The sequence below is a fragment of the Diorhabda carinulata genome, chromosome 1 (assembly GCF_026250575.1).
Source record: "Diorhabda carinulata isolate Delta chromosome 1, icDioCari1.1, whole genome shotgun sequence".
NCBI lineage: Eukaryota > Metazoa > Arthropoda > Insecta > Coleoptera > Chrysomelidae > Diorhabda > Diorhabda carinulata.
In genome coordinates, this window is record NC_079460.1 from 2,260,898 (window position 1) to 2,274,346 (window position 13,449).

Sequence of the window (13,449 nt, forward strand, 5' to 3'; positions counted from 1 at the left end):
AAAACGGGATCCATATGCTATCTTTGTCCCCGCACACTTCCCATAGGATGCAGCCGATGGATATCACTTATATCAGCTTATCATAAAGAGTGTGACTTATATATGAAAAAGCATCCATATAAATAAATTACTCATGATGTTTTGGCTTCAATATTTAACAAAGCTCATTGGAGAGTAGCTTCGATGGACAAGGCAGTAAAAGGTTTCGAAGTGACTGGCATTCATCTCATAAACCCCAATGTGTTTGATGATGATGATTTTATATCAGACCCAATTGTTGAAGACTTAACTACTCGAAACGAAAATTCATTCAACAATGAGATAGCAACGGAAGCACTCTCTACACATGTTGCAAATGAAACCGAACCTGTTGCCAGCACTTTGCGTAATAACATTTTAGAGATATTGAGCCCAGTGCCACGAAAAATTCAGAAAATTAAAAGATGTTCAAAGAAACGACACTCTCAAATTTTGACTGCCACGCCACTAAATGGACAGCTAGAAGGTAAGGAGAGAAAGAGAAGATTAAAAGAAGAAAAAAAGGTTTGGCAAAAGGAAAATCTGTGAAGAGAAGAGTGTTAATTTCTAACAGTGAAGAAAGCAGCGAGGATATTCCCCTTGCACAATTATGTAATGACGACGATGAAGATAAGTTTAGACAAAGAAAATGAGAATACTAATGACATATGTAAATTATGTGGTGAATTCGGACGTAATAATGAAGTCTGGTTTCGTTGCTGCTCTTGTTCAACCTGGATCCACAAAGAATGCAGTGGAAAAGAAACGGCAGAAAATTATATTTGCGACTTCTGTTACGATTAATGTTAAGTGAAACACTATACCTAGTTATGTACAATGGCTGTGAATTATGCCTAAATAAATGTTGATTGACCTATGTATCGCGGTATTATCAAACCGGGGCACGCTATTCTCTAACCAGTTTGATAAATGCCGCGCTCTCATAAATTTTATTTTTCTTCCTTTATTTTTATATAGGTGTTGTACAAAATAAATATTGTATTTAAAATTTATTACCAGGTAACCTCTTAAAATAAAATTTTATATGCACTAGTCGAAAATTATAGCCATATGCTCTTAAGGGCGCGGTATTATCCAACCCTCCCCTAGAGAAATTGTTACCATTCTGTCTTCCTTAATCGGAACAGCTTCCACTCATAGAAACTGTCTATATAGAAGGTTCCAGCTCGGTTCTGCGCATTCTCACGCATGCGCAACCTGAGCTATGTATCTGGAACCTCTAAATAGTATATTGTCAGCACCTTAATAGTAGGATATTCCTTCCCATTTAAACTGTCCATATAGAAGTAGTATAGTGCAGGTCAGGGGTAACTTTCCAAACAGTCTTAACTGCGTTGACGATGTTATATATGTTTAGCGAATTGTGATTTTTTCGTATTTTCTTTGATAAATTTTTCAAAAAAATACCTTCTCGCACAAAACACATTACCATCTTATACAGTAAACAGCAAGCTAATTAAACACTTTTCAAATAACTTTAAAGAATACACAAACCTCACAAACTTTGTTTGGAAAGTGAACTATAACAATATGACTGACGGCCGTGACGTCACGCTTCAGTTGTAAAATACAAACAAATTGAATTAGGTTAGGACTTTATATCAAATGTTGGTATTTATTTTATTATTCATAGAGCAGTGGTGGAGTATATGAATATTCTTCAAAATTAATGGTGGCGCATAATAAGAAAAATCGATCATTTCAATTATAGATCAATACAATGGAAAATTTAATATTCAACTTTTGAATATTTGACATATGTGTGAGATAATGTTATTACCAAATATGTCAAATAATATCTTTCATACATCCGGGCTTAAAGTAATTGTTCCTAATTGCAGAGTATTGCTTTAGAAATTTAAATTGTACAGTGCGAAATATAAATTACAGTATGTCTTATGTTGATCAAAATTTAAATTATATTTTGAATAAAATTCCCCCAAAAACATTGAAAAGGCGATCAGAAGGAAGACTCAAAACATATAACTCCAGTGAAGACTTAAGGAGTTGGAATTTCACTGTCGAAGATAGAAGGCGACAAATTTTAGATGTTGTCAAAAGCGATATAGAAAAAGTAAGTTTTTAATTTTTATTATTTTCTAGAAAAGTTCTATTATGGTTATATTTTAGTGTGGGCAATTGAGCGCGGCAATATTACAAGCTCTATCTCTTCAATCAAAAACAGAATTGGCCAGAAATCTGAAGAAGCTATGGAATTTTTTTATGTCAAGAAATCAAACTCCTCAAAAGATGAAACAGCTTTTACAATTGGTGATGTCCTATTTGATTTATGTTGATCATTACTAACATGTAATTTTCTATTCCAGCAAAAACAAATGGGTTATGTTAGTTTAAAAGCTGTAAGTAATTTTGTTTATATAATAGTTTCAGAATATATTTTTTTATTCAATCTATCACTCCATATGGACATTATTTGCCTGCATTAGTCTTTTGTTAATAATTTTTTTTATTTCTAATTTATTATTATTATGATGTCTCTACCCATATCCTCGGTTCTCATTGAATCATATGAACTATTTCCCTTTTTTTGAAGGTATCTTTTTCCATAATTTCCATTACATTTAAATATATTTACAGATTCAGGGCTGTATGTGTGTTGGATACTACGACTTAGTATGTGTATGTGATGATGAAAATTACTTCAAACATAGAAATAATTTATTAGAAATGACTCAGACTATGCAGGACAAGCTTGATAAGAACGAACATTTTTTTGAAGATAAATTGCCCGAAGGTAATATATTTTTTATTAATTTCCCAGTGAATTTATATTGTTCAGAAAGGAAAGTACTTTGGTACTTATACCACTGTTCAGTTTAAATTGAAAATATAAAAATTTTGGTCTTTTTCATTTAATTCATGTCATTTGTTCCAAATTTGATTAATATTTTTGTGAAATTCCTTTGGTAATTTTCTATTTTCCTGAGAAAAGTACGAAATTTTTCAATTATGGAAATTTACTTATTTCAAAAGAAATTTTTTCACTTTAAATTGAATAAATTGCTGAATAAAATTGTACAACAATTTCGTGAGGAAATAGTATGTATTGTCTATTCCCTTTTAATTTTATTCAAATTATACTGGAATTGAGAACAAAAACTAATTTATTTAATGTGAAATACCGAACACAAGATGGCATTCCAATCAATATGATCTGATGCATTAAAAACACAGAAACCTAGGTGAACTGTGAGCATAGAGAGGTTAATTATTACTTGATTCAGATGATATCAGGGCATGGGTGTTTCCGGGAATACTTGTACGACACGTTTCCCGAGTGCCCATCTAGTGCCGTGAACGAAGATGCTGAGCATATATTTTTTTTGGGTGTCCCCCTTTCGAGTAATCCCGCAGTACTTGGGAAACTGTGTTGAAGAGGAAACTTTCATCGGAGACAGCTGACTGCAGTTGGATCGAGGAGCTAGTAAAGCAGGCAGTTGAAGAAGAAGAAGCCAAGTGGGGGCACCAATTTTTTCCTGGATCGTCGTTACGCTAGTTTCATCCATATTGTAAATATTAGACGACGAAAAGTGTTATTTTGTCAAGACATTTTTCGAATTTTCAATGAACCGATTCACTTCTGTTTTATTGAATCCAAGTATGTTTCAACCATGGTGTAACAAACCTTACAAAACTGAGCCGTCATCAGCCTGTAAAATTTAATTTATATTTTGTCAGTCAAATTGGCTTCTTGTTCCCCAGTTAAAAAATAAGGCCTTCTTAGCTTTGGTGGTCATTTGTAGCTAGTATCGATGGATTTAATTAATCTTAATCTCTTTTTCAAGGTGCTTTGGATACTGATGTACCGCCACGCCGAAGTTTTTTTGACAGAATTTTCTGAGGATTCAACGATCCAAGACGTTTTCGTAATAGCGCGTTCCCTTTTTCTTGTCATTTTGGCATCTAAAAAGAATTAAAATCATAGGGTAATTGGACCTACAGTAATCAGAGCCTAATAAGTTTTGATCACCCGACTGCTACCATTTTTAAATTTAATGAAATGATATACTGAATCTGCTTGCAACGAAATTATATGCACATATACTCAAAATTGTTACGTATGACTTCACATATATCTAGTCAAAAATTTCGTATTTTTTCTACGAGTGGATCAAAAAATCGACTAAATTCCGTAGTCACACAACACGTGGCACTTGCGAGATTAGCACCGCAGAGAAATACGATGGCAGCGTGCCGAAAGCGCCCGTGTAAACAGGAGCTTTAGTTTTGTCTCTAATCGCATCGCTCCCATAACCCTCTAGCTGACATTTTCCTGCATTCCCTTATTCCTCTTTTACTGCCACTGAGAATAGACAGAGCCCCTTAATCTCTGACCAACCTCCCCCGTTTCAAAATCCTGGCAACGCTACTGTAGTGGGAAGTGTGTTTGGTATGAATGTCATCAACGGTTCCAGAAATTCCAACTGAAGTAAATGTAGTACGCTCCAAATAAACTATTCGTATTGAAAAGAATAATTTATTGCTAACTCGCATAACTGATTGAATTTTTTACTTCAGAAAAGAAACCTTGTGCCTGCACTACTTCAGATGGTGTTCAACATTCTAAAATTAGCCCAAGAGCAGCTACCCTTCCTGATTCCAGTTATGAAGGTAAATTAGTTATAATCTTTCTCATCTTCTGATAATGTATGTCTCCAATTTTGAATAATTAAATGAAAATAATATTCACTAATAGTAAAACTTTAATATTTGAATGAAATAAAAATATAAAGCAAGAATTCTCTTTATTTTCTTAGATATTTGATACTTTTAAGGCTCTACACCGCAACTTAATTACAACTCTTATTTTTTCTTTCTGTAGAATCTATTTTCTTTGGGGCTTTCTTCATATTGCCTGCTTCTTATTTTTACCAGCTCCATCACTATTTATGGTTTAATTTTGTCACCTTGTTTTTTTTGTGAATTTTGGATTTGTAAACTGGGTATTTTTTGGGTTTCTTCTCTTGCTAGATATTTTCTGGTTATTGATACTTCCTATCATAGAATCCTATCTGGTCTCTTTTTTTTGTTGTTTTTAAAATGAATATTTTTATTTAAGGAAGCTTTTCCTATCTAACATGTTCACAATATCATTAAGAACAAAAATAATTTCAAATTATTCAGATTTTTCTTTTGGGTTTTCACGTAAATGTTTTTTTCTGTTTCCTACCAATTAAGTTTACTCCTCTACTTGCTTTTCTCCACTCTATATTTGTTATTGCCTCTCAAAATTTCTGGACAGTGAATTAGAATTGTTAGAAGAATGACCTCTTCTTCAGTTACCTTAAAAAAAACAGAAAAAAAGCAACATTGAGTATGTAACACCAGAAGCCAAGATATGTTGATGTTGAAATATCAACAATAAGCAATTGAAGAAATATTGTCCTGATTCGTCTTTAGGTTATCACATTTTCCTAATTCTTTTCACCTAAGTCTACATTTCTCATGATTATCAATTTCTTCAATTAACTTACATTATTTCTAGGTTCACTTGTAGTCCATCCAAGAATAAAAGCTAAAGAATTTGAATATGCAGATAAAAATGAAGGATTTGAAGTGACTACAGCTGAAAAAGGTCTAATAACAGCGATACCCAAAACTAACATAGTTTGTCAGTATGATATGAATTCGGTTAAATGTACAGCTTTTCAAACTGAATCAGATCTGGTGAATAAGGCGACTGGAAGAAGTGAACCCATCAGCAAATATGTTGTTAAAGGAACATCAACTTCCCCTCTACCTCTAGGATATACAAGATCTGTTAAAGTGGAGGCAATTTCTCAGGATACGGAGAACACATCTGAAGCATATAGAGATATTCAGGATAAGTTGAAGGTTTGCATCCTATCCATAATAATGTTTATCTTAATTTTTAGTAAACAAAGGACCTCAGATATTGGTAATATCCTAAATGTTTGTCAATTAGTACTAATATGATTTTTTTTGCTTTAAATATACATAGTAAGTTCTGATTTTTTTCTAGGCTTTGGAATATGTGTGCCAAGAACAAAAAGACAATATAAAAAACTTCCAAAAGGAGCAAGCTGCTTTGGAGAGACAAATTCAGGAAACCACTAGATCAGTGAGAGATTGAAATGCCAAAAATGTTGTGCATCTAGTTAGTTTATTATATTTACAGGATCAACAAAGGGAAACATGTGGAGCTTTAGCAAATAAAGTGAAAATACTCGAAAGGCGATTGGCAAAATATAGCGATATTGCAGCCAAAGATCTAGAGACTTCTAAAAACAACTCATTGTTGATCGACAACATGTTAGCAGAACGAGAAGAAGTACAGAAAAAGATGCAACAAATGAATGAACTGGAAACTCAACTAGTTGAATATAAAAAGAAAGCAACTAAAGCCGAAGAGCTGAGAGAACAGCTAAGGACGTTACAAAAAGAGAATTCCCCATATTATGATACCAAAAAAATCCAATCGAGATGTGTTGGACTTGAAAGTGAATTAGAAAGTGTAACTGCGGAGAGAGATGCTTTACAGAAGAAATTTGGTAAAAGTTTACTTCAAATTATTTGTGGCAAACAATCGAAAAATTTGATTTTTTTTAATCAATACCTCTTCTACTTTTAGAATTTGATTTTGATGATCGAACACACTGTTTACTGCTACTTTATATTAACATTATATAGTTCTTCTAGCTGGATGTAAAATACTGGACAATTATGTTAAATATCATCAACGGTTCCAGGAATTTTTGTTTATTTTCACTGTTAAAGTTTTTTTTTGATATTAGTAGTCAATCATCTGCTCACAAATCTAATCAAAAAAGGATATGGAGTCTGCGGATGCGCCGATGATCTAGCAATAATTGTGTGGGGTAAACATGATGATATCAACTGCAATCTGCTCCAACAATCGCAAGATGGTATGTCAATGAAGGTTTGACCATAAACCCCTCAAAGATCACCTTAGTTCCATTCACTAGAATGAACGTGGTAGAATTAGCTCTCAATTCAAATATTTATTTAATTTCTCGAAGTAACCTACCATCAGCGACTGACATGGAGACAATATCTTCAAGCAGTAAGGCATAAGGCATGAAGTGCTTTATACAACTGCTGCGTAATGGTCTGAGGAATGTGGGGCTTAAAACTAAAATGCTGAACTAAATGTACGAATTCATTGTGCCACCTATCATAAGATATGCAGCTTTCATTTGGTGGCCAAGAATGAAAACCAAAATTAGGGAAAAATCATAGATACGTTGCAAAGGATAACCTGTCTTGAGGTCGCGACACGGTCATGTCCCACGACAGCACTACGAATCATTTTAGATTTGTTCCTTTTGAAGATCTTCATATAAAGTGAAGCCATAAAGTGGGCAATAAAGGCATACAAGAAACAAAACATTAAGCTAGGAGATCTAACAGAGCACCTCAGCGTTCGGAAGAAATGTAAGAAGTCTATGTGAAACTATGCTTTACAAGTCGGCAGCAATGGACAAATGCAGAGATTGCATTCCCACGAGGATCATTAATATTGGAACTGATGGTTCGAAAATGGAAAGTGAACAAGCAGGGGCAGGAATATATGGTCCAGGAAGCTATTCCAATGAGATCAGAACCTTTCATTTTACATGTGGAAACATACGCTATTCTTACATGCGCAGCTCGTTGGGCGCAACGTAACTACCGCAATGCAAAGGTATTCATCCTATCAGATAGCAAACAACAAATTTACTCTAACGTGGGTGTGATCACCTGGCAAAGAAAGGCGAGACAACTCCTTTCATAGTCCCACAACCCAAAAAGCTTTTAAGTCATGGTCATGCAGAAGTGGGAAATCGAGAAGAAACCAAAAACATGCAATAAGACCGGAGATCTTAAACAAACGAAGAGATTTCTTTCCTATTCCACGAATCGGACTTGCACTGTAAGCGCAGTGAATTCAGTCTGAAAAACATCGGAAAAACTCATGAAGCCTCTTGTTGTTTTTCTAAGGAACCAAAGGAAACCGCCGACTTTTTTTGGAGTGCGAGGCATAAACAAACACTACGGTTGTTAATTCAAGTATCCCTCAGACAGGTAGCTCCCTTTGCAAAGTCGTTGCTATCTTACTGGCGAATAGTCTGGGGTATACAATAGATCAATAGGCCAAAGTTTTAGCTAGGTAGATTCACAGCCTTCAGGCGCTAGCTCATTAATTTTTTAACGTTAACTATTTGCTAGACTTGTCTAGAATATTTGTAAGCATATATGTAGATATATCATAATTACATTATGAACATAGCTAACTGAAAAATTTTAAATTGGAATAATTTAATCAAAAAAAGTTCAACTACAGTATATAGTTGCTTTTTAAAGAAAATAATGTGTCAAGGTCACCGGAATATGTTTTCGTTTGTGGAATATCATTTATGGAATCAAACGTCTTTCTTTAGAGTCATTTCTTCAGGTTTTGATACAAGAAATGGTCATTAGTGATTGAATCTGGGGAATAGAGCTGATGAGGGGGTTAATGGTTCTTGGTTAATGTGTGCACGCTTGCATTGTCCTACTGCAAAAGAAGTTTTTTATTGATTAAATGCTGTCATTTTTGTCACATCGACAGTAAATGGAGTTGGAATTACCCTTTAAGAAGTAGTCAATATTTTCATATACCTACCTTATTTTTAGATATGATGCAAGATGAGATGGACAGCTTAAGAGCGCAAGCTAAAGAAGTAGAAGTTTTATTGGTGGAAAGAGATAAATTACAAATAAAATTGAACGATTTAATTCATGTACAGATCGACTACGAAAACCTTCAACTTAAATGCAAATATTTGGAAAATTTAGCGAAAGAAAGAAACATGTATAAACAACAGTACGAATCACAGTTAAATGTTAAATGCGAAAATGAGTCTTTAAAAGCGCAAGTAGAAGCAGCATCGGTGATACAAAAAGAAAAAGATTTGCTGAAAAAGCAAGTGATGGATCTACAGTCTTATATAATTGACCAAGAAAACAATGCCAAGATGCTTCTTAAACAAATAGATGGTCTAATAAAGAACAAAGATGAGATCCAAGTAAGTTTGATACAAAAACTAGTAATTTATATCTGGAGTAACAACGTCAGTCATATATACAATCTTATGTATGTAAGAGTACAGTTACGAGGTTCAATATGTTTCGATTGGATAATACGATTTTTGACATTAGTCGAAGTCGATTCGACATTAGGAAGGTTTATGAGCTATACCAACACCAGCTTGCTATGTCTAGTTGGCTTACTCCCCGGTTTTTTCCGGCTCTGCCAAATTCCCGACTTTTTCTCGGTTTTCAAAGCTTTTAGATACCCTGTTTCTTCAAATACTTATTACACAGAGGCCCAAACTATCCTTTTTCGAATGAAGTATGATTTTTGTCGTTATATATCTATCTAGGATATATTGTGCATTCAACATGATTCTGATTAGTACCTATATTTGTTACTTTAATAAGAACATGTCCTACTTTAAACAACCTTGTCAATAATGTAACAGTCTAAAATAAATTTAAATTAAGATACATGTGGAAATAATAAATCATTACTTACATCTATCTATCTTATCAAAGTTACATTTTTTTAAATGAATCACCCTATGTTTTATTTCAAATTTGGAATCAGCTTGACTTCCCCATTACAATAATATGGGGTTATGTTATGTTCTACCAGGTATTTGAAAACCCATTTTCCATAAAAATTGTAACAATTTCAAAACCCTGTGCGATGTAAGAGAAATTCAAAAATGAAGATCTGTTGCGGCCAAAGCATTCGAATAGCATAGATGTCGGTGCATAATCATTGTTTTGCGAAGAAAAAGCAAAATATTTCAATATATCTGATAATTTTAAGTATCTATAGGGAATTCTTGATAAAAAAGAAGTATGTTGGTAGTAGTTTTCGATACTCACATAAAATACAGGGTGATTTAAGAAAACCAAGGGAGTAATGTATTAGTATTTTGATTCACTCTGTATCAGATGCAATGAATATTAACGATATAAATAATTTTCCAGAATTTTTACTACTATTTGAATGCTTTGATCGCAACAGATCTTCATTTTTGAATTTATATCACATTGTACTGGGTATTGAAATGGTTACAAATTGTATGGAACATAAGGTACTTGCGTTTTTTGTTTATTTTATAATGATATGAAATAATGTGAGAAAATAGAATATTTAATTTATAGCGAAAAAATAATATCCCAAAATTTTATTGAAAATCTCAAAAATATCAAATTTTTAACTACATAAGGAAATCAGTCTCATTCGTTTTTAGTTGTAACGTCATAGGTTTAATCAAAACATTGAACAGTTGTCTGCTTGATAATCACGAGGTTATCGTTGGCGGCAACGTAGCGTATGCTGTTATAATACAGTTTTTTTTATTAGTTAGTGAATAAAATTTTTATAGGTAAAGTTCTAGCATTATTAAATGATCACGTTGAAAATTTAAATCATAATAAATTTTATTTCTCTAATTTATTAAAATGAGTTAATTTGAATCTTACTTACATTAAAATGATCCTGGCAATAAAAATAATTATATCTCGCAGGATAATCAAAACTTTCAAACCATTTTTGTTGTATATTTGAATTTCTTTGAATCGTAAAAAAACTTTATTACGTGTTTCAGTCGTGTCGTATTTACTTTGTACCATATGTTCAGTGTTGATTTAATACCTATGACGTTACGCAATATGGCGGCTCACTGAAATGTTTAAAGTACCTACAAAATTTTTGAATTCTCGATAACTTTTTTTGTATAAATAATAATCAAAGAATTGAAAAAAATTATAATAAGAGTTGTGTATAAACTATTAAGAACCTTTTTTTTTTCTCAAACCATGCAAGATCCGATTGGTTATAACTTTTCAAATACCCCGTAAAGCACAACACAACCTCAAATTATTATAATGGTGAAGTCAAGCTGATTCCAAATATGCAAGAATAAAGGAGGAATTGAACTTTATCACACTAATCAATCATCCTGTACAAGAAGAGTTAAGAACAGTTTATACAAACTATAAGTATTTTAAGAAAAAATTACTTCTCTTTAATCAGTTTTCAATATATTTGCATAACAGAAATGGGAATATTTTACTTTATCTCCTATTCTCAAGTAGTAACGAAGTGTGTTTTAATCGAAACAAAAAACAATTTATTTTTTAAAAATTCTAAATTAATTTTCACCACAAACTTAGCTCAATTCAAAGGGAATTAAATTCTGATGTTTTAAACTTCCTTTTAGTCAAATATGAACAAAGCTTTAGCAAATATGAGAGCTGAGATACAAAAAAAGGACAATCTAATAGCTTCTGCGGATATTAGATTAAATAAAATGCAATCGGAATTGAAGAATTCCATAGAAGGTGTATTTTGCGAGACTAGTTGTTACAAGGCGAAAGTTAAAGACTTACAGAATGAATTGAATGCAGCAAGAGAACACATCGCACGCCTAGAAAGAATTTCTAAAGAAAAATATAATGATATAAAAAAATCAAAGGTCTGTGAATTGGCAGCTATACGTTTGATGAGAAAAGAATTGAAGGAAGCAAACAGGGAAAATGAAACACTGCAAGAAATTGCTAATGAAATGGCTGTTTTAACAGGTAACTCAACATTTACATCTCAGTATAATAAATTATTTCGATTTTATTATTTATACACATATTAATATCTAAAAAATGATTATTTTTGTTTATATATTCAAAAAAAACCATTTCATGTATGTATGTATGAATATTTTCCTATACACAAGGGATAGTTTTGGAAAGTGGGCGAGGGTTAAGATAAAATGTCTAAAATCACTCTCAAAATATATCATTAATCAAACCGGTTAGTAGAATTGAAACAAATTCCTCAATTTACCCCTTCAAAGATTCAATTTTTAGACTAAAAAAGTCTCTATAAAGTAATATCTTGACTTCTGGACATACAGTCAGCTGTAAACATTAATGTAAATTATTCCGAATAATTTTTTCAAAGTTTAAGGATAATCAGACCTAATGAAGTAATGTTCTCATCAGATTGTTAACTTATTTCTCGAATTTTAATACCATAAATTGCTTTTTTGAATAATTTTTTCTCTACCTGCAGTCAATGTCACTGTAGTGGTAGTTTTAAAATATTTTTGTTAAACAGGTAAAGAGCAATTGCAACAGAAACTGAAAAAACCTGAATGTGCCGTTAGAAGAGTTGCTGAAGCATTATCGCAACAGTATTACGAATGGGATCAGTTGAATAAAGAAAGACGGAGATCAAAATCAAGTTGTTCTCAAAATTGCAAAAGGATAAGAGGAAGGGATGAAAAAAAATATTAGTAAAAGTAGATTCGAAAATCACTCTAGTCCTGGATATAATTTTACGTTTTGCTGATAGTATAAAGTATATTTGGACTATTTGGGCATATCATAATGCTAAATTCTTGGAATTAATTAGAAGTTTACATGAAATACAAAATTGTTCAAAGACTTGATTTTGCTCATCTCTTTTGTGTTTGTGAGAATAAAATTAATTTGGAGAAAATCATTAATTTGTTCATATTGTCATTTATACTTTCAGCAAATTGTTACAACAAAATTTATTTTCAAATGTGTGTAGACAAAAAAAAAATGTTTATACGAAATATATTCTCTTTTTATTATTGGCGTTTCATTATCATGGGAAGACCCCCACGCTATATTAAAATAGTCGTGGCGTGAATATAATAATTGATAATCAAAGGTATGTTTCATAAATGTCACTTCCGTATTTCGTACTTATTCAGGAAATAAAAATTAGGAGAATCGCACGAGAAAATTTTTTTCTAGAGCTGTAAAAACTTAATTTCCTTTGATAATCACTTTTCAACAATTATCGTCTGTAGATGTCTTTCGATTAGGTATTACAGGACCTACATAAACGACTGCGGGGTCGTTTCCTACTCCGAAACCGACAGATATGTGTTTAGTGCTGTAATTCCAACTAAGGGTGAATTCCTCTAAGCACCCACGACCACGATCTTTCCCGTTCCACTTAGTCCAGAGCGTTATAAGCGTGAACCCAAGTGGAATGGCTTACGAGGCGTTTTGAGTGTTGAGAGTTATTGAATTTTTTAATGGAATGTAATGGAATGGAAAGTAAAATATCTTCTGCAGTGACAGTAAAATATTTGGTGGCACAGAGTATCCCGTACCGCATCAAATAATGAGAAAGATTCTCATGGTTGCAATCTACGTTGCTTGAATTGCTCGATTCACCCTCTTGATGAGGTTCGTCGTGGAAGTTATGACGTCATGACTGACGTTCTCTCCGCGACCGCAACGATCGTATTCGTTATGTGACACCCCCAAAAGAGTATTTTAAACGCCGTGAACGCTTAGTGGAATACACCATAACTGATCTAAAGACACCCACTG

At 32.7% G+C, this 13,449-nt stretch overlaps 1 protein-coding gene across 1 annotated transcript; it reads left to right on the forward strand.

The window, feature by feature from the left end:
- Positions 1–1,839: 1,839 nt before the first annotated feature.
- Positions 1,840–12,680, forward strand: LOC130894400 (girdin-like). The gene is made up of 11 exons (XM_057801231.1): positions 1,840–2,113; positions 2,170–2,310; positions 2,367–2,399; positions 2,638–2,794; positions 4,579–4,671; positions 5,546–5,895; positions 6,044–6,142; positions 6,200–6,572; positions 8,698–9,089; positions 11,301–11,661; positions 12,194–12,680. Exons 1-11 carry the CDS (start codon positions 1,931–1,933, stop codon positions 12,370–12,372), a joined length of 2,361 nt encoding a protein of 786 aa, XP_057657214.1. The 5' UTR covers positions 1,840–1,930; the 3' UTR covers positions 12,373–12,680.
- Positions 12,681–13,449: the final 769 nt, after the last annotated feature.

Coding starts and splice junctions, on each gene's coding strand:
- LOC130894400 (XM_057801231.1), top strand. CDS start 1,931: ATGTCTTATGTTGATCAAAATTTAAATTATATTTTGAATAAAATTCCC. Junction 5,896..6,043: donor ATATTCAGGATAAGTTGAAG/GTTTGCATCCTA, acceptor ATTTTTTTCTAG/GCTTTGGAATATGTGTGCCA. Junction 6,143..6,199: donor TTCAGGAAACCACTAGATCA/GTGAGAGATTGA, acceptor TTATATTTACAG/GATCAACAAAGGGAAACATG.